We start from the raw sequence: 13,420 nt of genomic DNA, 5'->3' as shown, positions 1-13,420 counted from the left end.
CTCATAAGCCAATTTGAAGTTTTCTTTTTATTACCACTAAATTACATATTTATAAATCTTAACCGAGTTTTTGTATCAATACGTACAAAAGATCAAACTATTTGCAGTGAAAATCAATTTATCACCTTGACAGTACTAAATTAGCTCTATAAATCTTGTAATGTACAAACATTCCTTGTTACTTTCTTCAACCAATAAAAAATATTTCCTGCTTCATTTTGTGTATGAAATTCCCTCTCATAATCACATAGTCAAATGAAAGCACACATGCTGTCCTGTAAATATTCATCTTTTGTACATTGCTAAGATTCTGCTTTTTGTTGTTCAAGTACCAGATGAAAGAGTACTTGGGAACACTAAGGCTTACAAAAAATCAAAACTACATTCTACCAGTGGTTTATTTAATCCAAATAAAAAAAGTAAATGTAACCACAAAATGCTTCATCTTAAGATCCCCACTCTCGTGGCGCATAAACGATTTTTTGAAAATGATTTGACTCATGTTGAGAGAAGATCATGTTTGCATATTTATAGTTATTACTCTCCAGTAATCTCAATCTCGGAGTTCTGCTGAACTTTCTGCACCATGCAGGACCGAGCGACTGACTCGAACAATCTGTTGACACAAAAGATTTAATGTGCAAAGTGCATCAATAATTTCAAACACATACTTCTCAATTTCTGGGGCGCAGTGCACAAACTCATGATTCCAAAACTTGTACACCGGATTCTTGATGAGTTCGATGAAGGTGATGAGCAAGCCCCACGGATGAGGTCGGTTTACGATGAGCCTCTCGAGCAGCACACGAGTAATTTGCTCCTGAATTGCTTCGGAATTTGCTTCAGCAAACAGGTACAACAACGTGCAACTGAAGTAGTGAGTGTGGCTGTTTGGGTACCGCAACTGGTTTGCAATTGCATTCAAGAAGAGATATCGACCTGTTAAGATGTGAAAATTTAGTTAAAAATTAAAAATTATTTAAATAATTAATCATAATTTAATACAAAAGAGTATCACACCTAACAAGCGTATGCGAAATTCATCAAAAGCTGCTATCTTTTTTAATTTAAGCTTTCTTACCTTCAGTGTCAAGGTCGACAGCCAAGTTTTGGAAAATGTCCATATGTGCCGAGTGTGCAATTGTGGTCATGTTTGGCTGTAGGTTCTTGGAGCGAATGTGCGCAATGGCTTGGGTTCCAACGTATAGTACCAGGGCGTTCATCAGCTTGATAAAGTATCGAAGGCCGGGTTCGTTGCTTATCTGTAGGTGACTTCTGAGCTCAGAGAGGAATGTGACAGGTGCCCTGGCTTTTAAGTACGAGTCCAAATCCTTCTTGAAAGAGATCGGCTGAATTAGCGAGGCAATATTGGAAAGCACTCTGGGCGCATGGTTGATCTCAGGGAGCATGTCCACCTTCAGGTTAGGGGTGAATGGATCAGGCAAACGCATGTTCCTTGGGAATGCTGACAGAATCAAGTTCCTCATCTGCAAAGTTAGTGAAATTCAAAATAGTTTTGTCCAGTAAAATATAATAATATTTGTCGAAGAAGTATTTATTTTTTCTTAAATTTACCTGAATGCAGTTAGGAGGAATGACGTCGCAAAAACTGTAGTGGTAGTCGCACAGGAATTCAGGGAAGTCATGCAACAAAACCAATAGAACTCTGAGAGTTCCCTTGTAGAAAAGAGCTACAGGCTTTGACAACTCAGCATTGCGTAGGAACGGCGCAAGGAATTTGAAGAGGTCAATCAGCAGCTGAGCATACATTCCCCAACCCTGCAAAAAAGTGGATTTAATCGAAATGTACACAGCGCACATCTACATTACACTTTCCCTGTTTTTTAATGTCAAAATGTAAATAAAATAAGAAAGATTTCAATTCAATTAAAAGTTATACCTTCTGCTGAGGAGTAATGGCAAGCATTCTGCCAATGAAGACTCTGTGAGAAACTAGCTCGAGCCATGCATACGCAAATCCAGGAGCGTGAGTTGGTCTGAGGATGTGCAGAGTGTGACAAAATGCGGTCAGCACTTGGAAGTTGATAACCTCCAATACAGGCTCTGGTGTGTTGAGCTCAAGGAAAAGAATGACAAAAATCCGATGATATGGCAACTGTTGGAACTCGATCAGATGGACTTCATGGTCTTGCAACAAAACGCCAGCAACAATGCCCAGGACCTAATACAAAATTTTTTTATTAACATAAGCAAAACCTTGCATGAAAAAACTAAAAAAATTTATTGTAATAAATTGACAAGCACATTACTGTAATTACCTTGTTGAGTAGATTGACTTTAGTGGCAGTGTTAGAAGCGTCGCCAGAGTGTTTGACAAGCAGAGCAATGAGCCGAACAAAAGCATCCAATGTGTGGAAACATTTGGTACGCACTAAGACTGGAGATGAGCTGCTCTGTTCAGCGAGAGCACGATAACACAAATCAACGCACATCTGTGTGCTCAGACGGAAGAATCGTGTGATCAGATCATCTGTCTTTAGAATACCATGGACATTCATCTGGAATAATATTTAAAAAATTGAGTTATTCCTCTGAAAATCCCAACTTGAGAAAAATAAAAAATAAGAAATAATTCAACTATTCATAAAGAACAACTGCTGCAGTCGTTTATGATTATATTTCATTGTGTGTTTCAAAATTTGAAAGATAAACTTAATAAAAATAAACTCACTTGATGAACAAAAACACTGAAAGCCTTGGTGGGATCACGGCTGGCAGTTGGTGAGTGATAGATGTTAACCCATTCTCGCAGGAGGTACTCAGTCTTCTCCAGCAGACCTTGAGGGTCGTCATATTCTCTCGCCTGAAGAATTCCAGAATGGATGTGAGCAGTGGGACCACCTGTTGCCCGATCGGAGAAAAGGTTGTGATCCTGATTAGCTCTGAGAGTCTCGATCATGGAGCTGAGGCCGTCAGGCACTTGTCGCCCTGAAAGGTTGATCCTAAAAAGCATCTCAATTGTGTTGTACAGGTCACTCTCCGTGACAGAAACGCTGCGTTCGTCAATGAGGTAAAGCTGCACCAGCTGCATCCCAAAGGACACGGCTAGGAAGTTGCTTCCGTTGTCCATTGCCTGGGCAATAGGGGTATCCAGCTGGGCTATGTTGAGCAGATGCGCATGCACAAGCAGGCTAACAACGTCCACACTGTAGCGAACATCTTCGCGGCCCTCAAGCAAGCTTCTAGCAATCTGCTTATTGGTCCACTGAGTGCCGAATGCGGCTGGATCTTGCATCGCCTTCAGGATGCACAGATTAAAGTCACGGAACCTGTTAGTCGCATCCTGCTCCAGGCCTTGCGCCTGTGTATATTCATGCAGGTTTTCCAAGGCACGCTGGACAAGCGAGTTGGCAAAAGTGGGGTCTCGAGAGTTTCTCACTAAGAGCATGTTGTCATGAAGAGAGTGCAGTTGACTGGCATGTGTATTGCTGAGCCCAATGAAGCCGGATTGCATCCACTGCTCCAAGTCAACTCTGACTTTTTCAAACTGGGGGCCAAGCGCGTCAACAGCAATTTGTTCGGTCGTTCGAGAAACCATGGGCGAAACAACGTTTTCTGTTCCATAGGTCTGTGAAAGGATTTTTTAGATTTTTGTCAACCACTTTTTAATATAATTACTAAGGGTGGCATCAAAGTCATGGAAGTAACGTCACAGTCATTCAGTGGTTGGAAGCCAGGAATGTTTCGGACGAATTCTTCGTAAACAGCCATCTGTTGTTGAGTGACCATTCCAACCTTGAGGCGTATTTGTTCTGGCATTCTTTCAGCCTGGTATTTGAGGGCCAAGGAGTCACAGTATCGTCTTCCCTCATTCTGGGCAAGTTTGCGCATTTCAAGTTCCTATAAAATTATTTTTGTTGTTAGGAATTAAAATAAAAAGTTTTTCTTCTTCTTACATTTAAGAGTCTTTTGTCAATTTCGAGAATCGCCTTCTCGATGGCAGTTTTCTGGATGAAGGCGCAGGCAAGTTCTATGTTTTCTTGGGCAACCACGCTAGCAGCCTGTTCAGCAAGCTCCTTGTGAGTTGCGCTGGCTCCCTAAAAAAAGAAAATAATAAATAAAAAAGTTGTCCATCTTATTACTTAAGAAAGAAAAAGCGGTGGCAGTAAAAAAAATGCATGAATTAATGGATTGTATTTAAAATATATTATGATTATTTCAAAATCCAAGGTACTCATTTAACAAGAAAAATAAAGAGGGTAAAATTCTTACCAGAATCTGTGTTCCGAAAGCAGTCTTCAGATTAGTATTGATTGCCATTAGAAGACTATCTCTGCATGTAATCATAGCCATTCCAGCAGTCAAGTTTCGAACCATGTGATGTGCTGCTGTTCTCACTCTGTCTGCATCCGGATCAAGGGCAAAGTCCTGAATTCACAAATAAATTGTTAAGTTTACAAAACATTTCAACTACTAGAAAAAACCAACCTTTTTAACAATCTGTTCACACGTTGTTAGTGCAATTTTGATGGATCTTTCAAGGACGGGAGCCATCCACTCCTGGACAGCCCGATCAATGGATGTCTTGATGTATTGCTTTAGGTTTGGTTGAGCTTGGAAAATTGGCAAAGGGGGCACAACAATGTGAGACGCCAATGCAGCAATGTTGTTGGCTTGAATGTCATGGTAGGCAAACCTTGGCTCAGGTGGGCTTACTGGTAAGGTTGGTGTGCCAGCAGTAGCAGTGCTTCCTGTGCTAGTAATGGCTGTTGAGCTTGTTGCTGCCGACGACACTAGCTGCTGAGGCAGTTCCTCGCTTGTTGCTACAAAGAAAATCAAGGAAAAGTTTAATTTTTAAGTTACATTTTATATCATATTTTCAATTACTTGTCAGTGGTTGAGACACAGGCTTGGAAGTTGGAGTTGGAATTGTGACAACACTGCCTATGGAAATTTGAGGTTCAGTCTTTGTTGGGTGGGACAGTTGAATTTCAAGCAAGCGCAGTTTATCTTGGTCTTTCAGATACACTGTGGGCTTCAGCTCCTAAAACATTAAGCGTCAAAGATATTCGTCCAATCATTTTATTTTTGCAGTACTTACAAAAACATCAATATTTAGGTTTTTACACAAGACTTCAATCTCAAACTTCAGGTTAAGTTTTAAGTCTGGTTCTTGGTGGAGTTCGGCCAGCACATTCATGAGTGCCATGGTCCATGGATTTGGAGCTCTGAACACCTATAGAGGAAAAGAGCTAGATTACTACAAGCCGAGTTATCACTTTGCAGAAATTACTTTGCTCTTTGCACAAGCCTCCAAAACTTTTGCAACAAAGGGGACCACGTATAGAAGCTCTTGCTGTCCTTTGTGGTATGCCTCTGCGAGCAGGGCCTTTAAATCCATGTCACTTTGAAGGATCGGCTTGTTGCGTGCCAAAGTTAGCATCCCCAGCCAATGTCCAAGGTTCTTCAATAGAGATCGGTCCGAAAAGTTGGCAATGCCTTTATCACTATGCAGCAGGACTTTAATGTTTCTGAAGGTCTCTCTCACGACCATTTTGTTCAGCTCTGGCACTTTCAGGACATCAAGGAAATTTGAATAGAGAGCATGGAAGTTGAATTCAATGCTAGCTCGCTTCATCACCAAATACTGAGCTATCCAAGGCCAGTATTCTTCCGTAATTATGTCTTTCAAATCATCACACTGAAAAATTATACATTAGCAACATACATAATTAAACAAAATCATCGCACTAAACCATCTTGTATTGTCTTTCCTCACCTTTGATTGCAGATTCAGCTGACTCAGGTTGTTGAAGATAAATGCAATTTTATCCTGCATAGCTTCTGGAGGGGCAATTATTTTATCTTCCTTTTCAGTTGCAACAAGAAGAGTGTCGATGTTGGTGGCCATTGCAATGGAGGGCTACACAAAGAAAGGTTAGGTCAGCAACACATTTTTAGGTTTTTTGGTACCCTCGATGGAATTCCAGATCCTATCGTTGACTTCACTGGGGTTGTTGTTGTGCTTGACCCAGGCGCTGAAAGGTTTCTGATACCTTCACCAATATTAGGTGCTGGTGAATTGCTGGTTGTTGTAATTTTGGGTTCTTCACTCTTCATTCCACTTTCGACGTACTAAAAAATCATCATTGTATCTAGGAAACAACGTGCTGGAAATATATTTACCTCAATCAGGGTTGGAGGGAAATTCTTGAAGTGTGGTAGCTGAGACACATACTCGCAATACTTTTGGTACTCCTTCAATCTTCCTTTGAATCGATCCAAGGCAGTGATGCCAAAGTTGTACATTTTGGATTGATATGGTTGTTTTAAGGCATCTAGGACAAATCTCAATGCGTATCCAAGAGCCATGTAGCTACTACTTGCATAAACGATACAAATTCATTTAATTTACACCTTTTAATGATGTACCTGACAAGTCCTCTTTCAATAATTCCTCCAAACAATTGAGCTGTAATGTAAAGCTCTTTGTCTGGATACTGTGGGAAGAACTTGTATTCTTCAAATAGGTTGCGCAGCATGCATGAGAAAACATCCTAGAATGCCAAGATTAATTTCATTTTTGCATAGATTCGTTTATATTGCAAACATTACTTTTTCTCTTTGGTTTGTTGAGGTTTGGAACTTTTTGAGCATATCCAAAGTCTCGTCAATTGATAGGGTAGGATGTGGAGGATGATTGTAAATTCTCTTGAAGTAGCTGTTAGCTTCCTCTTCAACTTCTTTGGACAGCATGTTTGAATTTTCAGGGAAAATCATAGACTCGCCTGTAAACACAAAAATTTACCACGGTTTGACGGTTTATTTTTTTTTTGCAGCGATGAGGAGCAAAACGATTTTTTTAATGATGCTCCCCCCCCCCCCCCCTCCCAACATCCATTTATTTGTAAATTATTTTGCTGCCTCTTACTTTTTTTGATGGTTTTTAAAAACTTTGACATATTTAAAATAAAAAGAAAGAACATATTTCATTTTGTCTACCTTTTTCAGGCTGAGATTCTGATCTAGGCAATCCACCGATTGGATTCAAGGGTGCCTGTCCTAAGGCTTGAGAGGTGGCAGAAGTCAACTGCGAACCAACAGGCCCCCCAGTATGCAACTGAGAGCCTAGGGGCAGCATTGGGTTAAACGGACTAGTCGATGCAACACCAGCACCAATAATCCTTGATGGAGAGGCCGGCGTTGTTACTTGAGAGGCAAGTGTCGATGACAGTAGAGGACCAAGGTTTGTCGACACCAATGGCCCAGGGGAGCCTGGTAGATTGAAGGCAGATGTCGAGTGCCCTCCCAAGGCACCACTTACACTGCCTCCTAACGACAGGCTGCTCAAACTAGATCCAATACTGGCCAAATTGTCAACTTGGGAAGTTGTGAACAACTGCAATAAAGAACAAGATAAAGATTATGAAAAATCATTGTTTTTTTATCATACCTGTGCATTGATGCTGGAAGGGTTGAAAGTGCCATCAATACTGTGTCGTGATCTAATGGTACCAGGGATGGGTTGACGAAGGTTGCTAAGAAGTATCTTGCAGTTGTTAACTGTAGAACTGATAGCCTCAGCCAAGTCGTGGGAAACACTCCTTAAAATCAAATGTAGCTCAATATTTTCAAAATATTAATAAAAAAAGAAAAAACTCACTTTTCGTAATTCTGTAAACATAAGATTATCTGAGTGAGCTGCTCCTGAGGAAGTTGAGCAGCCTTGGCAACTGTGTCCTCTTTCCCAATACCGCCAATGATGTGCGGGCTGCGTCTCTGTGGTAAAAAGGAACAAATATTTAGACATTCATTGCAATCGGTATTTATCTTATTTAAAAACAATAAAATACCTGGAGGAATTTCACACAGGCAGAAATGAATGGTTCTCCCTGCTGAAGCATCTTGTCATTTAGCCATTTGTCGAGCTTCAGGAAGCCTCGTCTGGAAGCTAGACATGCTAAGTCAATCACAAAAGGGTAAGTTTGTTCTGCCAGCAGCATTGAAAGGCCTTTCAAGTCTTGTGCAACATCAAGAATTCTAGTAAGTCTTGTTTGATCGCTATCACCTCTGATGTACCAGTCAGCCATTGCTGCCATTACCACAGGCTGAAAGGCGTTGTTCTAAAGGTTTGGATTGTTTTTAACAACAAATTAATTAATGCATTCAGTGAGACAAACCTGAGCATGCCAGGCATGATGTAGGATGATTGCCGAGTTGGGGTGATTGCCTAGGAATGTAGGTAACAATGCAGAAAGGAAGTCTTTGCGCAGCTGCTTAGAGTTTTTCTGTGCGCTCTGGGTGCTGGCTTGCAGCAGTCCGAGTGCTAGGATGTCCGGGTATTGACTCACTACCGGCTTCAAAATTTCCATGACTTGGGACAAAAGTCCACGATCACAAAGATACAACAAAGTCTCAATCAGATCCAAGGAGCGCCTGTTGTTTTAAGATTTGTGTGAAATATCGTAGCTTTGAAAAAGTAATGACGAGTATTTACCAGGTGTTCACATCCTTATTGTCAGAGTCTGGAGGCACCTTCAAGGTGTCAACAGCCACTGGACGGAAGGTGTAGTCAGCAAAGCTGAATACGTCTGGATTCTTCAGTATTTGTTGCACTAGCGAAAGCTGTGGAGAATTAATTTAGCTTTCAAGATGACAAAAGCTATGGCAATTGATTACTTGTCCATCTGCATTCTCCCATGCTCTATATATGTGCTCTACGGGGAATAAATCTGGATGGAAACCCTGGACCTGCAGGCCCAATCTGAGTGCAGTCATCAGAAGGGTCAGGCCCTGCCTGTCCTTCAGAACAAAGTCTTGGTGGTCAAGTTCTCTAACCACATCGTCCCATCTCAAGTTGGGCGCCATTTCCTTGATAGCCTGGACAAAGATATCCACATTCCAAGTCACTGGAATCGATTCGGGCTTCTCTTTGTCTGCATAGAAATTGGCTGTTTTGTCTAGTCCACTGTGAGTGCGCACCATGGCACCCAGGACCCTGGCAATGGCTGATGGAGTGATTTCCCTTCCGAGGCTGGACAGTTGCCTTCGGCATTCCGCAACGGAGGCACAACAGCCATAGCCAAGCTCTACTATCAGTTCTGCTAACGAGTTGTCCATCTGCAAAAGATTACGAGCACCACCAATCAACTCGAATTCAAGAATGTGAAACATGAACATGATCAAGAAATGCAATAAAAGAAAATCAGCTTAAAGTTTAAATTGCACGAATTTTTCAAGTTTTAACCTACGCCATGTTAGACTTTAGAAATCACCCCCGTTATTATTATTGTGATTAAATCTGATTTAGAAATACAGTTTTAATGTTTCATAGGAACAACATAAAAATACTACTCACCATTTTGACAGATGGATCTATTGGCATATCAATGGATATGTTAAGGGCTTGTTTGTACAAGAATATTGAAAGAATTTCTGGTACAGTTTCTTGTCTAAAATTCTTGCACAGATGTTCCAGGAAGATATCAAAGGATTCCGAAGAAGCGCCTGAAAAGAATGGTCTGATTGGAGAATGCTGGATAGTTTTTTTAATGCTGAGCTCTTACCAAAGCAATTGCCGAACGTTGTGTTGGCAAGGACAAAATGAAGTTCTTCTGTACTTATTGAGTCGCCACTTGGAGCTTTGTTATCTAAATAACACGAGAAAGGCAAATTCAAAATGTTGAATAAAGTCGTTTGATAAAACAAATATAATTATTTTCTGGCGGTAACAAAAGGAACCCCCCTTCCTTTGTAATTATTTTGCATTTCAAATTCCGTTTAAATTGTAGCAGATTATTTAAAACACCACATTAATGTTATTTCTTAGAGGAATGTGACAAAAATAATGAAATCACACCTTTTTCTGTGTCAGTTCGCAGAAACTCTGGTAATTTCTGCTGAAGATACCCCAAGGCCTGACTTTTGGTGTCGGCGCTTAGAGAATGCAGGAGGGATAGGCCAAGCGCAATTTCTTGGACAGGGGTGCAGCGCAGCACTCGGCTCAACAGCAACAGCAGCTGCTGGGGCGTCTTATTGCTCTGGAAGGTACGATGATGGTAATTGAAAATATCAACCCAGTTATTTTCTGTAATACTTTATGCAGTTGCGCTGTGCACTCGAATGCGTGGCAAAAGTTGGTGACCACTTGAGCTTTTGAAAGCAGTGAAACACACTCTTGCTGCAGCAGCTGGATTTGCAGACTTCCCTTGTCAGGTCCAACTTCTACGTAAGATAAGAGACTACGCAACAGATGTCGATCCGCCTCCTCACCGTGCAAGGCTATCAACTGCAAGCACATAAATTTCAGATCATTTAACTTCATTTAACACTTATAGTATCATTTTTCTTCATGTCAATCTCAATACAATAAATAGTCGATTTACTTCTTTGGATTACACATGAATGAGATTTGGACGAATTAATTTTATTAATTGACTAAGGTTTGCGATCATCACGCTCCATGGAGTGGTTTTCTTATAGGATAAGGAATAAATTTAAATATTTGTTAGATATGTCTATTAAAAATTCCATTGAAATTTTGCGTAATTCTGTCTGTAGGTCAATTTAAATTTCTCGTTTAATGTTTTTGATGCTGAGCAATCCGTATGAACCTTAAATGTAATATAGCAAAAATATATACATGGGCAAAATTTAACTTTATAATAATGATAGATATTCTGTTGAATGATTCCAAATTATGATTATGCGTTTTAAAATATAATTGCAATAATAATATTAGCATTATTGCATTTCAGAAAATGTCAACATACATAAATATGCATGTATTTGTGCTAAACACGAATTTATTCTTGTGCAATTGTTCATAAGGTTCATACATAAACAAGAAGAAATTGAAAAAAAAAACATGTGTAATTATGTAGTAGCCTATCAGAAAAACGTAAAACCACAGAAACTTTGAAACTAAAAATCTGAAAAACATAGTTTTACTTGTTTATGAATGGATTTCAAAACCTTGTTTAGATAAATGAAAGCAGAAATGGGAAAACAAAACAAAAATCTTTCATCCATAAGTTACCGCAGGTTTGTCATTAATTTATAATGATTGGACCAAAAAGTTAAATTTTCTTCATTTTTTTCTTTAAAATTTTACTACAAATTAGATCAATCATGAAGGTAGTTGGTGATGCATAATAATGTGGGAATATGATAAAATAATAGAAAAGTATGTCTACAATGTGATGTGGTCAATGCAAATTTTTTTGAATCAAATGAATGCAGGGTTTGCAGATGCATGGGTCACAAATCACACTTCCAAACACGTTGCACACACGATACGTACACAAGATAGTTCTTGAACACTTGATTTGTAATTTTTCTTCGTTAAATTTGCAACCAAATAATTGATTTGTGACAAGGCAAAAGACAACGAATCCAGGTTCATAGTTTCATGAAGACAACTTCGAAAGCTTCAATTAGTCTTGAAGCCTCCTCACTGAGCCGCAAAATTCTCCTTCTTTTGTAGTTAACAATCAGGCAGTTACTACTAAGTCGAAAGAGTCCTTGATGGGTCACCATCGGGACGGTAAATTAATTTTATCACTTTCACAATATTATCATGGCTGCCTATCATCACACAACCGATGCCGATAACTCCATTTCCATTCTCCATTTTCCAACGTTGCCGTTTTCTGCAAGCCACTTTACTTTGAGCATTTGGCCAACACAACAAAAATTAAATCCTGATTTTATTATGGCGAAATTAAAATTTTTTTCTTGCAATTAACTTTAAAGTATTATTTTATATTTTCATTAATTATTCTTAACAGTTCTGAGTGTCGAAAGCATAAAAAATATGCAAATTTCATTAAGGTGCCATTTACCTCGAATTTGCTTAGTTTGGCTTACGTGTTCTGCCTCAAAAAAACGCTACAAGCCGCATCAAATCACGGGATTCACGGGGAACGAGAAACACGGTTTTATTCGATTCTCGTCTCTTATTGGTCACTAAAGTTTCTCATTCCCACACAATTTCTGTCTCCCGTACTAGCCATATTAACGATAACAAACAATAACAGCAGCCTCGCGACAAACACGAACGTCGACTTTAATTGACTTTTATTAAACTTGTGACTCTTTTTCTTCAAGCGAAATGTTAAATGTCTCTTGTTTTTCTGTTCTCCCAAGGTGGAAAGGCCCTTATTCTCTCAGTCAAATTTTTTTACTAAGTTCAAGTAAATTTTTTAACACAAAAAATAATCCATTGTCAACTTAACAGTCACAATTTAATTATCATCTTATTTCTGTCAGTAACTTCAGCCCTTCGTTTCGGTAGCATCAAGTTAGAAAAATCCTTACAGCTTTTTTCAGAACTTTTTGATTGCTGAAATTAGGAAATACCATATCGAATGAAATTAAGAATAAATCTTTTTAATAAAGACTAATTAACTTAATTTATTTGTGGTACCTGTGGACAAAAATACGGGCTGACAAGTCTTTTATTGGCCTAAATAGAACCAACTATAACAACTACAGAATCTTTATTTGATAGGACATGAAATTAAAATTGATTTTCAGATGAATATTGTAGATTAAATTTATTTTGCAAGTTAACAACGGTGACTCAGGGATGCGAGACAAATGCGCTCCATTAAAAATTCTTAAGTAATGATATAAAGATGTAAGTGCAGCAGGAAGGATGTATAGACTACTCACAACAAGGGTTGTAAATTTTTTGAAGGGGTCCAGCCCAAAACAATAATCTTATTGGTGCTCCGTATGGCACAGTCTGAACCAAAAATTTGAGGAATAAAATGAAATTTTTCAGATATTGCAAGCAAGTTGAGTCTTTTACCAAACGGTATACAAACTATAAATTTGTAAGAAAAAACAAATATTTAGGCTGCAAATTTGAATTTATTTCAAAATCTACAACCTCAAATAACTTTTCAATCTGATTTTTAATATCACTGTATTTTTCAATGGACAAGCACGCTTGTTGCAATTGACAAGACTGAATGACCGAAGTCCTAAGCATTTATGATGGCACCAGGACAGGCTGATTACAAATATTTTGATTAAAGTGTCCAGCTGTACGACTTATACTACTTTAATAAATAATTAAAAAGTCTGTCCCTGCCTTCTGCTGCACATCTGCCTATCACAAAGAGTACCAGTCCAAATAATATTGTTTTCCTAGGTCAAAATCAATCAACTGTGAAAAAATTTCATGAGAAAAATGGGCAAATAATATATATAGTTCTGTCTCTAGAACTTCTCATTGATACTCGATTAACTGCTGAAATACAGCATTAAATCATTAGGGGGGAATTTCTTCTGTTAACACTCCTACAAAATGCAAGTCCCTGTCAAGTGGCAGCGTCTCCAATTTAGGGGACAACTGATATTAATCAATTTAGGAACAAAATTTTAGTAAAAAAAAGAGTAAGTAGTAAAAAATGACCTTTTTCTCAACTGGTAATATTCCTACATATCAGTT

The 13,420-nt window shown here is 38.9% G+C and overlaps 1 protein-coding gene across 1 annotated transcript; it reads right to left on the bottom strand.

Moving 5' to 3' along the window:
* Positions 1–8: 8 nt before the first annotated feature.
* Positions 9–11,599, bottom strand: LOC132198066 (CCR4-NOT transcription complex subunit 1). Its single transcript, XM_059621816.1, has 31 exons — positions 11,264–11,599; positions 10,058–10,249; positions 9,821–10,001; positions 9,528–9,611; positions 9,320–9,468; positions 8,641–9,081; positions 8,459–8,586; positions 8,142–8,397; positions 7,815–8,084; positions 7,625–7,740; positions 7,415–7,565; positions 6,964–7,360; positions 6,577–6,749; positions 6,394–6,518; positions 6,148–6,340; positions 5,935–6,096; positions 5,741–5,884; positions 5,255–5,662; positions 5,063–5,197; positions 4,849–5,005; positions 4,450–4,784; positions 4,234–4,389; positions 3,918–4,058; positions 3,640–3,861; positions 2,693–3,589; positions 2,280–2,519; positions 1,901–2,182; positions 1,576–1,779; positions 1,082–1,487; positions 672–939; positions 9–616 (listed from the first exon to the last, which is right to left on the bottom strand). The coding sequence occupies exons 1-31, from the start codon at positions 11,363–11,365 to the stop codon at positions 538–540; spliced, it is 7,194 nt and encodes a 2,397-aa protein (XP_059477799.1). The 5' UTR covers positions 11,366–11,599; the 3' UTR covers positions 9–537.
* Positions 11,600–13,420: the final 1,821 nt, after the last annotated feature.

This window comes from Neocloeon triangulifer, unplaced genomic scaffold (assembly GCF_031216515.1).
Source record: "Neocloeon triangulifer isolate White Clay Creek 2 clone unplaced genomic scaffold, ASM3121651v1 ptg000012l, whole genome shotgun sequence".
In the NCBI taxonomy this organism is placed as follows: Eukaryota; Metazoa; Arthropoda; class Insecta; order Ephemeroptera; family Baetidae; genus Neocloeon; species Neocloeon triangulifer.
This window is presented reverse-complemented; position numbering and strand designations above follow the sequence as displayed.

Coding starts and splice junctions, on each gene's coding strand:
- LOC132198066 (XM_059621816.1), bottom strand. CDS start 11,365: ATGAACCTGGATTCGTTGTCTTTTGCCTTGTCACAAATCAATTATTTG. Junction 7,741..7,814: donor CCTGTGTGAAATTCCTCCAG/GTATTTTATTGT, acceptor TTTTTACCACAG/AGACGCAGCCCGCACATCAT. Junction 6,750..6,963: donor AGAATCTCAGCCTGAAAAAG/GTAGACAAAATG, acceptor TTGTGTTTACAG/GCGAGTCTATGATTTTCCCT.